The 15,107-nt window shown below is 43.8% G+C and overlaps 1 protein-coding gene across 1 annotated transcript in view; it reads left to right on the top strand.

The window, feature by feature from the left end:
* LOC129489162 (neuroblastoma breakpoint family member 6-like) overlaps positions 1 to 15,107 on the top strand; it is a 200,418-nt gene that overhangs the window by 2,655 nt on the left and 182,656 nt on the right. The window contains 6 exon segments of the mRNA XM_063639063.1: positions 8 to 17; positions 2,741 to 2,900; positions 4,541 to 4,758; positions 5,797 to 5,849; positions 7,987 to 8,038; positions 10,206 to 10,257. Of these exon segments, the coding sequence (XP_063495133.1) occupies positions 8 to 17; positions 2,741 to 2,900; positions 4,541 to 4,758; positions 5,797 to 5,849; positions 7,987 to 8,038; positions 10,206 to 10,257 (545 nt within the window).

A 15,107-nucleotide genomic window follows, 5' to 3' on the forward strand; every position in this document is an offset into this window, starting at 1 on the left:
TTACCAGGATCCTCTCTGTACCATATAAAATCCTGCAGGCAAATAACGTTTAGTCTGTTGGTGTGAATGTCTGGAACTAATGAACTTTTATTCAATTTAAGTGTCTATTGAGGCCCAATAGGCAAAGCCCTGTGCTGTCCACACTGGGGGAAAGATGGTGATAGTTCACAGTCCCTGCTTTCCAGGAGCTTAATGAGGAGACTGCTCTGAATAGAACCTGTGGTATCCATAAGTGACAGCATCAGGAGCAGGGACGACCCTGCTGAGAGGAAAGTCCTGCTTCCTGGAGCACAGGCTCTTATTCCTAAAGAGGAAGAAAGGGAGTGCCCAAGACTCTGCTGAGGTAACAGTGCAGTGTGGAGAGGAGGGACCCTGGGCTAGTCTCCTGGGCTCCAATCCAAGTTGTTTGTCTTCTCTTTGTCTCAGTTTCCTTATCTGTTAATAGGGTCCTATAATAATTCCTACCTCTGTACATTGCTGCAATGAATTACCGGAATTCCTTCCTGTAAATCTCCTGGAACAGTCCTTGGCACAGAGCAAACACTATTAGTTATTTGTGCTACTATTTCTAATTTAACACAAACTTTGTTAGCATTTGGGCATATTTTTTTCAGGGCCTGATGGTCTTATGCCTCATATTTTACTTAATTGTGTCCAGATATGATTTACAAAATCTCTGTGATATTTGCGCTTGAAATTCCCAATACAAGGGAACCATCAGTCCTGCAGTTCTAGGGCCTTCCTGACTGTACAGGAAATCACTGCTTTATGTTCCAGCCCAGGGTTTTACAGGAGAGGCTGCAAGCCTTGGTAAAGTGGCCCATGATTTTGAGTCACACCTTAGTGGATGTGAATTCTGACTCTGCCTCATTCCAATTGAGTCATGTTTTCTAGTTATTTCATGTGCCTTTGAGTTTCTCTTTCCTCATCCATAAATTGGGGAGTATCAGCTGCCTTGTATTTGGGAGGTTGGTAAAGATATGGAGGCCCAATAGGCAAAGCTCTGTGCCAGCTGCACTGGGAGAAGTGATGGTAGCACAGAGCACCTGCTTTAAAGGAGCCTAAAGAGGAGGCTGCACCTGCCAGAAACTGTGGTACCCGTAAGTGACAGCATCAAGTGTCACCGAGAGCCTGGTACTGGGGATCCTTGTGTCCTTGGGGTGGACCCTGACTCCTCCTGTGTCCGGAATTGGTGGGTTCCTGGTCTCACTGACTTCAAGAATGAAGCCGCGGACCCTCCCGGTGAGTGTTACAGCTCTTAAGGTGGCGTGTCTGGAGTTTGTTCCTTCTGATGTTAGGATGTGTTCGGACTTTCTTCCTTCTTGTGGGGTTCTTGGTCTCGCTGGCTCAGGAGTGAAGCTGCGGACCTTCGCGGTGAGTATTAACAGCTCTTAAGGCGGCGCGTCTCGAGTTGTTCCTTCCTCCGGGTGGGTTCGTGGTCTCGCTTGCTTCAAGAGTGAAGCTGCAAACCTTTGCGGTGAGTGTTACAGCTCATAAAGGCAGTGTGGACCCAAAGAGTGAGCAGCAGCAAGATTTATTGCAAAGAGAGAAAGAACAAAGCTTCCACAGTGTACAAGGGGACCCCAGCAGGTTGCCACTGTTGGCTCGGGCAGCCTGCTTTTATTCTCTTACCTGGCCCCACCCACATCCTGCTGATTGGTAGAGCCAAGTGGTCTGTTTTGACAGGGAGCTGATTGGTGCATTTACAATCCCTGAGCCAGACACAAAGGTTCTCCACGTCCCCACCAGATTAGCTAGATACAGAGTGTCCACACAAAGGTTCTCCAAGGCCCCACCAGAGTAGCTAGATACAGAGTGTCAATTGGTGCATTCACAAACCCTGAGCTAGACACAGGGCGCTGATTGGTGTGTTTACAAACCTTGAGCTAGATACAGAGTGCAGACTGGTGTATTTACAATCCTTGAACTAGACGTAAAGGTTCTCCAAGGCCCCACCAGAGTAGCTAGATACAGAGTGTCCATTGGTGCATTCACAAACCCTGAGCTAGACACAGGGTGCTGATTGGTGTGTTTACAAACCTTGAGCTAGACATAAAGGTTCTCCACGTCCCCACCAGACTCAGGAGCCCAGCTGGCTTCACCTAGTGGATCCCCCACCGGGGCTGCAGGTGGAGCTGCCTGCCAGTCCCACGCCAGGCGCCCGCACTCCTCAGCCCTTGGGTGGTCGATGAGACTGGGCGCCGTGGAGCAGGGGGCGGCGCTCATCCGGGAGGCTCAGGCCACACAGGAGCCCACGGAGGGGGTGGGAGGCTCAGGCATGGCGGGCTGCAGTTCCCGAGCCCTGCCCCGTGGGAAGGCAGCTAAGGCCCGGTGAGAAATCGAGCGCAGTGCCGGTGGGCTGGCACTGCTGGGGGACCCAGTACAGCCTCTGCAGCCGCTGGCCCAGGCGCTAAGCCCCTCATTGCCCGGGGCCGGCAGGGCTGGCCGGCTGCTCCCAGTGTGGGACCGGCAAAGCCCACGCCCACCCGGAACTCCAGCTGGCCCACAAGTTCAGCGCGCAGCCCGGGTTCTGGCTCGCGCCCCTCCCTCCACACCTCCCTGCAAGCTGAGGGAGCTGGCTCCGGCCTTGGCCAGCCCAGAAAGGGGCTCCCACAGTGCAGTGGTGGGCTGAAGGGCTCCTCAAGTGCCGCCAAAGTGGGAGCCCAGGCAGAGGAGGCTCCGAGAGCGAGCGAGGGCTGTGAGGACTGCCAGCACGCTGTCACCTCTCACTCCCCTGTAGGCAATGACCACAGCAGCATTTCCAACCTCCCACCAAGACAGGTGTGTCTTTTCTTAGAGTGTGAGGAGCACAAAGGCATCACAGAATCTGAGCTGGGGGAGAAGATGCAGTTCAAGGAGGAGAAGCTGGCAGAGAAGTCGACACAAGCTGAGGAGCTCAGGTGAGGGAGGCTCTGTGTGGTGGGGCAGGCAGGTGGAAGGTGTGTGAGTCTCTGAAGGGGGGCAGCTCAGCTGGAGAAATAAGAGCTAACCTGGGCCAGGAGAAGGGCAGGAATTTACATAGCAGGCACATGTCGTGCAAACATTTATAAAACAATTACAGAACAACAATGCTAGTAAATTATGGGCTACAATTGTTACTCGGAACAAGTAATTATTGAGGCAAAATTTGTAAAACACAAAATTAACCAAAGGAAAGTGAACAGCTCAGCAGCATTTAGTACATTCAAAATATTGTGCAAACACCACTACATTTTCTCTTTCTAAATGTTTTATTTTAATGTTTGTGGGTACATAGTAGGTGTACATATTTATGGAGTGCCTGAGATATTTTGGTACAGGCATACAATGGATAATAATGACATCGCATAAAATGGGGTGTCTATCCCCTCAAGAATTTGTTGTTTATGTTACAATTGATCATACTCTTTTAGTTATTTTTAAATGTACAATTATATTATTAGCTATCATCACACTGTTGTGCTATCAAATACTAGGTCTTATTCATTCTATTTTTTTGTACACATTAACCACCCCCATAACCTCAGCTCCCACTATGTTTCCCCACCTCTGGTGACTATCCTTCTACTCTCTATCACTATGAGTTCAATTGTTTTGATTTTTAGATCCCACAAATAAGTGGCACCATGCGATGTTTGTCTTTCTTTGCCTGGCTAATTTCACTTTGCATAATGACCTCCAGTTTCATCCATGTTGCTGCAAATAACAGGATCTCATTCTTTTTTATGCCCGTGTAGCACTCCATTGTAAATAAGTATCACATTTTCTTTATCCTTAGTTAGAATCACCTCCTGACTTACTGGCTTCTCATTCTTTCATTCATTTGAATGTTATTATCTTGACCCTGCCATTCTTTCATTCTTTCATCTCTCTGAATAACCTCAGCTGTACTTGGCCACATTTCTATGTGTGGCTTTGTGTCCAGTCACTGCATATTGTGCTATGTGTGCTATTTTTACATAGAAATGTCCATGTAATGAGGAACTAAAGGGACAATTTTCTGAAACAAATTTGGGAAGACATCTAGTTTTCTTTACACAGGAAAAAGTTGAATGTTGAGGAATCTTATAGGAGCACTCTATTACAGAGGAGGGCTTTTAGTAAAAAATTATATTTTGGCTGGGCGTGGTGGCTCACCCCTGTAATCCCAGCACTTTGGTAGGCTGAGGAGGGTGGATCACCTGAGGTCAGGATTTCGAGACCAGCCTGGCCAACATGTCGTAAACTCTGTCTCTAATAAAAATACAAAAATTAGCCATGCGTGGTGGCATGTGCCTGTAGTCATAGCTACATGGGAGGTTGAGGCAGGAGGATATCTTGAACCCGGGAAGTCAAAGTTGCAGTGAGCCGAGATTGCATCACTGTACTCCAGCCTGTGGGACAGAGTGAGACTCTGTCTCAAAAAAAAAAAACTTTTTCTGTTTGTCAGAGCCATTTCCCCAAAACTGTGCTAAAATTCTGCTTGGAGGGCTTCTTGAGGATATTCTCACATAAATCTCTGTTGCAATTCTTAGAACTGATCCCTCTCCACTCTTATATTTTCTCTACTATCCTACCTTAGGCGATACAAAGCCCTAGTTCACTCTCAGGCATCAGAGCTGACCCAGTTAAGGAAGAAGAAGTTATGGGAAGGGAGAGATGCCTCCCTCTTACTCAATCAGCATCTGAAGGCCCTTCTCACTGATGATGACCCTGACGACCACCAGGGGCAGGACCTCCGAGAGCAGCTGGCTGAGGGGTGCAGGCTGGCAGAGTGCCTTGTCTGCAAGCTCAGCCCAGGTAAGGCAGTCACAGGCCCTGATGACGCAAAATCCTAGGCTTATGAGAAGACTCCAGACCGCCACACCTGCATAATGACAATTTTATCGGTGGTCTTTCTTTCCACTAAGCATTAGTACCATGACATGACCAGGACTTCCTGTGTAGGAAGAAAGATGAGAAACCCATGGGTTGGAAGTCACAGTATGGCAAAATCCTCCTTCCTCCTTGATGGAACTGGCCTTTGGAGCAAGAAGCATCATCCATCCAGTTTTAAAGGACAGGAAGGAGGATGTGACAGGAAGCAGCTTGTTAGAGTGGAGCGAGCCCTGGACTAAGAATGGAAGTTCCCAGGCTCTATTCTCAGCAATGTCTTAGTAACTGTGGGCCAGCGATTTATCCTTCCTGGATGTCTGTGTCTAACTGGAAATGGGAACAAATTATCTCCTGCATGGTAGATACAGCATTCAAATGAGGGAACACACATGAATGAATTTCAAAATAAGGCAAAGACCCTCACTGTGTGATGTTAGATAAGGTAGTTGATGTGGTAGCATGTGGTGTTAGGAAAGTTGTTAAGACTGGAACACTCTTCGTAGAGAGAATTTCCCGGGACAACACAGCAGAAGCTACTTGGAGGGTCTGTGAAGTCCCCTGATGTATGGAGCGGTGGGCGACAGGGTTGTTTGTCCTCTCCTAAGAGAAAGAAATAGGTTTTAGTGAGAGCTGTGAGGGGATGTGGAGTCTGTGCCTGGGAATCAGATCTGTGGCCAGAAGGGGAAAACACTGCTGAAGTCCAGAGAGAAGATGGACAAGGCTCCAATGACATGAGGGGAAAAAGGCCTTTTTAATTTGTTCCCATGTCATGATGGTGGCTCTCCAGATCAGACCCACATTGCCAGAGCAAAAAACGTGAGAGCTAAAGATGAAACACGACGGCTTTCAGTGCAACACTGACTTGTACATAGATGTTCATGTCTCAGTGCTCATATGTCTGACTGTGTTTGCAGTGGGTGAAGTGGGAAATATCTGAATGGACACTACTGCATTTGTTTGCAGAAAATGATGAAGTTGGAAATGAAGATGCTAAAGATGAGAAAGTTGAAAAAGTCTAAGGACCGCTTGCCTCCAGGTAACAATGAATAATCAGGAGCTGGTAATGGGTAGGTAAAATATGGAAAAGGCCTCAGAAAGAAGACAAGAGAGGTGTAGGTTGTCATGGATTATAGATGCAAGGAAAAAATTGCAGATTGTATTGATGTAGTGCACTCATTCAACAGTGAAATAGCCCTGTTGACATGGTTGTCTATTTTCTTTGCGGTACTTGGAAGCATGACCTGAGGAGAACTTACCAGCCTTAGGGATTTCCTGCATACACAGATGAGACCCGTTCTCTTCTGTAATGAAAACCAGGAGGAGTTTTGTATCTGCTTCTTACACAGTTGTCATTAGGTTCTTATTAGTTAAGATAAACAGCAAAGAGTTAACAAGGAGAGGAATTAGGAAGTAACTAGCAAAGTTAAACACCAAGAAAAGTACCTAGACCAAAAGTACTCACTTTTCAAATCACAATATTAGAAGAAGAAGGCCTACAAGTCACACCATCTCTGGAGTCTACAATGGCTCAGCATGTATTTTCTTGGCCATAGTATGTTACATTCAACCCAACTGAGCCACATGGTGTAGCAGCTGTTAGGGTTCTTCATGTGCTGTGTGTTACATCTACACCATACAGGGATAGCTGAGTCTCCTCCCTCCTCAGATCGTATCTGCCCAGTGCAATGAGCTCCAGCTGCTCTCTTCTTCTCAGGCCCCCGTGGCAGCCACATTCTGTTGCAGAGAGGAAGATTGCCCGTTCCCTCTTCAAGGGAACCATCCCTTTGCTTTTTGGGACCACTCACTTATGCCTCCTGTCAAAACAGCTAGCACTCCCTGGGGTCTAATCACTCTTGGTTTAATCTTCTGTCATCTCTGTTATCTCTATCCCACCTGGCTCATCAGGGAGGTACAGGAGGCTAAAGAAAAGGAAGTCCCTCAGAACTCACTGGAGGAATATTCTGCCACTTGCTCAATTTGCCATGACTCTTCTGATTCCCACCAGCCTCAGAGGTGTGCCAAAATCACACCTGAGGAAGAGAAAGTCGACTCTGCTCTGGATGTAGGCAGTGAATCTTCACATTATGAAGGGGAGGAGGAAGTGCTAAACATTCTCCCATGTAGCCTCTATATTTTTTGTCCTTTGTACCTCTGCCTAGGCTAAGAAAGTTCAACTCTGAGGACAGGGCCTATAGATACATATTGGTTTGTATCAGGAAGTGTAGGATTAAATATTAAACACAGATATCAGGTGGGTCAGGGGGCTTCCCTCTCGTCCTCAGCCCATGTCATGCCTTAGTCTCTCTGGCCCCAGTATCAGGTTACTGGACCTCAAGTAGGTGTGATAAACTCATACCCACCTGTGTACAGGAGGTATACAGAAGGCATCTGTCAGACCTCCTATCTTGGATCCAATGTCTTTTGTCTCCTGCAGTGATGTAATTTGTGTCCCTGAACAATGTCCTTGGAGTATACCTGTCAAAGGTCATTGGCAGCCTTGTCTATAGATTTGGGGATGTCATTACCTTGGGTTTATTGCTCTCAGCTGCAGTCTCTGTTCTCCTTTAAGTTGGCTTGTCTTTAAGTTTGCTTATCTTAGCTTAGCAGTCACCTCAAAACCTGAACATAAACACTTCTATCTTTGCCTTGCTTATAAGTTTCCACAAAGCAAGGCCGAGGCCTGAGTTCTCCACCCTACTAATGGCCAATTTTTCTGTGTAACACCGTAGAATCTTTTATTATGGGAGGGTTTTTAGAATTTATCCTTCAGTCTTGTGTATAGATTCCTCTAAACATTCAACAACCATGACATCTATTGAGACAAGTCAATGTTGCAGCAACACTTCTAGAAAGTAGTTAATCCAGTTCCTGAAGATCTTGGGGAAATGTTTTGTTTAACTGCTTAACAGACACAGGCCAGAGGATATGCAATTATGATGTACCAGAAGAGGAAGATTCTGCCCCATGGGCCTGGAAAGCAGGTTCATCTACTTCTTCCAAGACTTAACCTAGGGCATCCTAGACCTTTTCTGTAAGAATACCATATTCTTATGCTGAGAATGTTAATGCCCTGTGTTATGATTGGACACTAATTTGGTCATGTGTGGAGTATGATTTGCTTAATGTGATCCTCTCTTCTGAATTTATTTGCAGAAAATCAAAATGATAATGAGGAAGAGGAAGGGAAACAGCCAATGTCCCCCAGGTAACTCTGATTTTTGAGCTGGTTGTTCAATAGTGACATCTGGAGGATGACATCAGGGAAAAATAGGAGTTTATGAATAGGACTATTTCATCCATTCAGTTAACTACAAATTATTCTTTTGAACAATGTTTTCTTTTTTCTTGTGGTACTCATATACATTTCAATCTCTTTCTTTTTTCTTTTTTCTTGTGGTACTCATACATTTCCATCTCTCTCTTTCCTTCCTTCCTTTTCTTTTCTCCCTTCCCTTCCCTTCCCTTCCCTTCCCTTCCCTTCCCTTCCCTTCCCTTCCCTTCCCTCCCTTCCCCTCCCCTCCCCTCCCCTCCCCTCCCCTCCCCTCCCCTCCCCTCCCTTCCCCTTCTCTTCCCTTCCTTTTTCTTTTCTGTCTTGACAGGGTTTCACTCAGTCATCCAGGTGGAGTACAGTGCTACTATCATGGCTCACTGCAGCTTTGACCTTCCTGGCTCAAGTGCTCCTCCTGCTTAGCCTGGTTTCCATTGCTTAATCCTTCTCAAGCATAGTAACCTACAATCAGTTGACCCAAGTGAACTCAACAAACTCATGGATTTTTTGATATCACTTGTCCTCTTCTGTGTGGTTAAATCCAGAGTGAGATACCTGTTAGGTGTCAGCATGTTGGCAAGTATTTGACCACAAGAGAAGAAAATTGAGTAAAACCTCAACTCCGTATTATGTCAAAATATGTTGCTTCTTTTTTCTCATGAACTTCTAATCTGGGCAATTCGCTGAACATGAGCCATCTCTGTCTCTCTATCTTTCTCTTTCTCTCACTATCTCATGGCAGCCACACTCTGTCCCACCAAGAAGAGAATAATTTGTACCTTATATTAGGTCAGCCCCTTTGCTTTCTGCAACCGTTCCCTTATGCCTTCTGTCAAATCCATCTAGGAATCTGTGGTCCCTGACCCCCTTGAATCAACCTTAGACCTTCCTACCCCACCAGTCTCAGCAGGGAGGTGCCACAGGCGGCAGAGCATGAAGTCCCCCGAGAGCCACGGGATGAATGTCGTTTGACTCCTTTGATTCCTGCTGACCTGTCTGGCTCCCATCTGTCTCACAGAAGCACCTTGTACTCATTTGAGAAACATCAAGTCTGCTTGGTTCTTGATGGGGGAGGAGTGATAAACATCCAAATGATGTCTCAGGGAGACCTCATAATCCTTGCACCCTGAGCCCCAGAGTGGGCTTAGAGATGTCATCAATGTGCCCGGGAATCATAGACATGAGTTGCTTTGAATCAGACTCTAGAGTTGAATTTGAAACATCAACATGGGTTGGGTCAGTGAGCTCTGCTCTTTTCCTTGTCTCGGACCATGCCTGTGTCATCTTGGGCCCACTATCAGGATATTGGACCCAAGACAGATGTGACAAATTCACACCAATCTATGCAGCATATTTCCAAGAGGTGTCTGTGAGATGTCTTAATTTGAATAAAATTTGTCTTGCCAACTATTATTGTATTCCTTATAAATTTCTTTTCCCAACCATGTTCCTTGAGGTTCTATGACTGCCCAAGGCCAGTGGCATCTTTGTCTACCTTTCTGTGGAAGATGATACCAAGGTTTCATTGAACCTAGCCCAATTCTCTATGTCTTTGATGTTGGCTTGTTGTAGCTAAGCAGGCCATTGCCTTGCTGGTATGTTTCTGGAAGCAAGACTGAGCACTGACACTCCTAGATGCCCAAATAGCCAATGTTACTGTGTAGCACAGAGATTCATTTTGATTCAAGAGTATGTAGATTCCCTCCATCCTTCTAATTTCAGGATCTAAAATGCTGTAAACCGTGAACAACATTGGAATTTGATGAGGGAAGGCTACATACTGCAGTTTCCTTTCTAGAAAACATCTAGGGGCATTTGCTTTGAATTGGTATGAAAAATATTGCTTACCTGTTTGCACAGTCTCAGGACAGATTATATTGAGATAATGATCTGCAAGAATAGGGAGATTTCACCCCTAGGCTCAGGGAAACCCAAGACATTTCTATTATGACAGGACCTCAGGCCTCTGAAAATATTTCTCTCACAGTGTCCTGTTCTCACACTGAGGAGACTGATGTCTCTATGTTAGGGTTGGACAGTGGATTGTTCATGGGTGTAGGAGAATCTGCTTAATGTGTCCCTCCCTGTCTGAAATTATATACAGAACTTGAACATGACCAAGAGTAGGTGAAGGACCAAGACCCATCAGGCCCTAGGTAACTCTAAGGAATTGCAGACAGTTAATTCAGTGTGGACATCTGGAGACTCTGGATGCAGGAAAAATCAGAATGTGCTGAATATTTGTTCCATGTGTTCAGCCAATCATGAAATATTAATATTATTAGAATTGCCTGTTTTCATTGTATAGCCGTGTTTGTTTATTTATTTATTTATTTATTTTTTATTATTATACTTTAGGTTTTAGGGTACATGTGCACAATGTGCAGGTTTGTTACATATATATCCATGTGCCATGTTGGTTTGCTGCACCCATTAACTCGTCATTTAGCATTAGGTATATCTCCTAATGCTGTCCCTCCCCGCTCCACCCAACCCATAACAGTCCCCGGAGTGTGATGTTCCCCTTCCTGTGTCCATGAGTTCTCATTGTTCAATTCCCACCTATGAGTGAGAACATGTGGTGTTTGGTTTTTTGTCCTTGCGATAGTTTACTAAGAATGATGTTTTCCAGTTTCATCCATGTCCCTACAAAGGACATGAACTCATCATTTTTTTTATGGCTGCATAGTATTCCATGGTGTATATGTGCCACATTTTCTTAATCCAGTCTATCGTTGTTGGACATTTGGGTTGGTTCCAAGTCTTTGCTATTATGAATAGTGCCGCAATAAACATATGTGTGCATGTGTCTTTATAGCAGCATGATTTATAGTCCTTTGGGTATATACCCAGTAATGGGATGGCTGGGTCAAATGGTATTTCTAGTTCTAGATCCCTGAGGAATTGCCACGCTGACTTCCACAATGGTTGAACTAGTTTACAGTCCCACCAACAGTGTAAAAGTGTTCCTATTTCTCCACATCCTCTCCAGCACCTGTTGTTTCCTGACTTTTTAATGATCACCACTCTAACTGGTGTGAGATGGTATCTCATTGTGGTTTTGATTTGCATTTCTCTGATGGCCAGTGATGATGAGCATTTTTTCATGTGTTTTTTGGCTGCATAAATGTCTTCTTTTGAGAAGTGTCTGTTCATATCCTTTGCCCACTTTTTGATGGGGTTGTTTTTTTCTTGTAAATTTGTTTGAGTTCATTGTAGATTCTGGATATTAGCCCTTTGTCAGATGAGTAGGTTGCAAAAATTATCTCCCATTCTGTAGGTTGTCTGTTCACTCTGATGATGGTTTCTTTTGCTGTGCAGAAGCTCTTTAGTTTAATCAGATCCCATTTGTCAATTTTGGCTTTTGTTGCCATTGCTTTTGGTGTTTTAGACATGAAGTCATTGCCCACGCCTATGTCCTGAATGGTATTGCCTATGCTTTCTTCTATGGTTTTTATGCTTTTAGGTCTAACATGTAAGTCTTTAATCCATCTTGAATTAATTTTTATATAAGGTGTAAGGAAGGGATCCAGTTTCAGCTTTCTACATATGGCTAGCCAGTTTTCCCAGCACCATTTATTAAACAGAGAATCCTTTCCCCATTTCTTGTTTTTGTCAGGTTTGTCAAAGATCAGATAGTTGTAGATATGCAGCATTATTTCTGAGGGCTCTGTTCTGTTCCATTGATCTATGTCTCTGTTGTGGTACCAGTACCATGCTGTTTTGGTTACTGTAGCCTTGTAGTATAGGTTGAAGTCAGGTAGCGTGATGCCTCCAGCTTTGTTCTTTTGGCTTAGGATTGACTTGGCTATGTGGGCTCTTTTTTGGTTCCATATGAACTTTAAAGTGGTTTTTTCCAATTCTGTGAAGAAAGTCATTGGTAGCTTGATGGGGATGGCATTGAATCTATAAATTACCTTGGGCAGTATGGCCATTTTCATGATATTGATTCTTCCAGTGGGCATGGACTGTTCTTCCATTTGTTTGTATCCTCTTTTATTTCATTGAGCAGTGGTTTGTAGTTCTCCTTGAAGAGGTCCTTCACATCTCTTGTAAGTTGGATTCCTAGGTATTTTATTCTCTTCGAAGCAATTGTGAATGGGAGTTCACTCATGATTTGGCTCTCTGTTTGTCTGTGATTGGTGTACAAGAATGCTTGTGATTTTTGCACGTTGATTTTGTATCCTGAGACTTTGCTGAAGTTGCTAATCAGCTTAAGGAGATTTTGGGCTGAGACGATGGGGTTTTCTAGATATACAATCATGTCATCTGCAAGCAGGGACAATTTGACTTCCTCTTTTCCTAATTGAATACCCTTTATTTCTTTCTCCTGCCTGATTGCCCTGGCCAGAACTTCCAGCACTATGTTGAATAGGAGTGGTGAGAGAGGGCATCCCTGTCTTGTGCCAGTTTTCAAAGGGAATGCTTCCAGTTTTTGCCCATTCAGTATGATATTGGCTGTGGGTTTGTCATAGATCGCTCTTATTATTTTGAGATACGTCCCATCAATACCTAATTTATTGAGAGTTTTTAGCATGAAGGGCTGTTGAATTTTGTCAAAGGCCTTTTCTGCATCTATTGAGATAATCGTGGTTTTTGTCTTTGGTTCTGTTTATATGCTGGATTACATTTATTGATTTGCGTATGTTGAACCAGCCTTGCATTCCAGGGATGAAGCCCACTTGATCATGGTGGATAAGCTTTTTGATGTGCTGCTGGATTCGGTTTGCCAGTATTTTATTGAGGATTTTTGCATCAATGTTCATCAAGGATATTGGTCTGAAATTCTCTTTTTTGGTTATGTCTCTGCCAGGCTTTGGTATCAGGATGATGCTGGCCTCATAAAATGAGTTAGGGAGGATTCCCTCTTTTTCTATTGATTGGAATAGTTTCAGAAGGAATGGTACCAGTTCCTCCTTGTACCTCTGGTAGAATTTGGCTGTGAATCCATCAGGTCCTGGACTCTTTTTGGTTGATAAGCTGTTGATTATTGCCACAATTTCAGAGCCTGTTATTGGTCTATTCAGAGATTCAACTTCTTCCTGGTTTAGTCTTGGGAGGGTGTATTTGTCGAGGAATTTATCCATTTCTTCTAGATTTTCTAGTTTCTTTGCGTAGAGGTGTTTGTAGTATTCTCTGATGGTAGATTGTATTTCTGTGGGATAGGTGGTGATAACCCCTTTTTCATTTTTTATTGCATCTATTTGATTCTTCTTTCTTTTCTTCTTTATTAGTCTTGCTAGTGGTCTATCAATTTTGTTGATCTTTTCAAAAAACCAGCTCCTGGATTCATTAATTTTTTGAAGGGTTTTTTGTGTCTCTATTTCCTTCAGCTCTGCTCTGATTTTAGTTATTTCTAGCCTTCTGCTAGCTTTTGAATGTGTTTGCTCTTGTTTTTCTAGTTCTTTTAATTGTGATGTTAGGGTGTCAATTTTGGATCTTTCCTGCATTCTCTTATGGGCATTTAGTGCTATAAATTTCCCTCTACACACTGCTTTCAGTGTGTCCCAGAGATTCTGGTATGTTGTGTCTTTGTTCTCGTTGGTTTCAAAGAACATCTTTATTTCTGCCTTCATTTCATTATGTACCCAATAGTCATTCAGGAGCAGGTTGTTCAGTTTCCATGTAGTTGAGTGATTTTGAGTGAGTTTCTTAATCCTGAGTTCTAGTTTGATTGCACTGTGGTCTGAAAGACAGTTTGTTATAATTTCCGTTCTTTTACATTTGCTGAGGAGAGCTTTACTTCCAACTATGTGGTCAATTTTGGAATAGGTGTGGTGTGGTGCTGAAAAAAATGTATATTCTGTTGATTTGGGGTGGAGAGTTCTGTAGATGTCTATTAGGTCCACTTTGTGCAGAGCTGAGTTCAATTCCTGGGTATCCTTGTTAACTTTCTGTCTCATTGATCTGTCTAATGTTGACAGTGGGGTGTTAAAATCTCCCATTATTATTGTGTGGGAGTTTAAGTCCCTTTGTAGGTCACTCAGGACTTGCTTTATGAATCTGGGTGCTCCTGTATTGGGTGCATATATATTTAGGATAGTTAGCTCTTCTTGTTGAATTGATCCCTTTACCATTATGTAATGGCCTTCTTTGTCTCTTTTGATCTTTGTTGGTTTAAAGTCTGTTTTATCAGAGACTAGGATTGCAACCCCTGCCTTTTTTTGTTTTCCATTTGCTTGATAGATCTTCCTCCATCCCTTTATTTTGAGTCTATGTGTGTCTCTGCACGTGAGATGGGTTTCCTGAATACAGCACACTGATGGGTCTTGACTCCTTATCCAGCTTGCCAGTCTGTGTCTTTTAATTGGAGCATTTAGCCCATTTACATTTAAAGTTAATATTGTTATATGTGAATTTGATCCTGTCATTATGATGTTAGTTGGTTATTGCTTGTTAGTTGATGCAGTTTCTTCCTAGCCTTGATGGTCTTTACAATTTGCAATGTTTTTGCAGTGGCTGATACCGGTTGTTCCTTTCCATGTTTAGTGCTTCCTTCAGGAGCTCTTTTAGGGCAGGCCTCGTGGTGACATAATCACTCAGCATTTGCTTGTCTGTAAAGGATTTTATTTCTCCTTCACTTATGATGCTTAGTTTGGCTGGATATGAAATTCTGGGTTGAAAATTCTTTTCTTTAAGAATGTTGAATATGGGCCCCCACTCTCTTCTGGCTTGTAGAGTTTCTGCTGAGAGATCAGCTGTTAGTCTGATGGGCTTCCCTTTGTGGGTGACCCGACCTTTCTCTCTGGCTGCCCTTAACATTTTTTCCTTCATTTCAACTTTGGTGAATCTGACAATTATGTGTCTTGGAGTTGCTCTTCTTGAGGAGTATCTTTGTGGTGTTCTCTGTATTTCCTGAATCTGAATGTTGGCCTGCCTTGCTAGATTGGGGAAGTTCTCCTGGATAATATCTTGCAGAGTGTTTTCCAACTTGGTTCCATTCTCCCTGTCATTTTCAGGTACACCAATCAGACGTAGGTTTGGTCTTTTCACATAGTCCCAAATT

The sequence above is a fragment of the Symphalangus syndactylus genome, chromosome 1 (genome assembly GCF_028878055.3).
Source record: "Symphalangus syndactylus isolate Jambi chromosome 1, NHGRI_mSymSyn1-v2.1_pri, whole genome shotgun sequence".
Classification (NCBI taxonomy): domain Eukaryota; kingdom Metazoa; phylum Chordata; class Mammalia; order Primates; family Hylobatidae; genus Symphalangus; species Symphalangus syndactylus.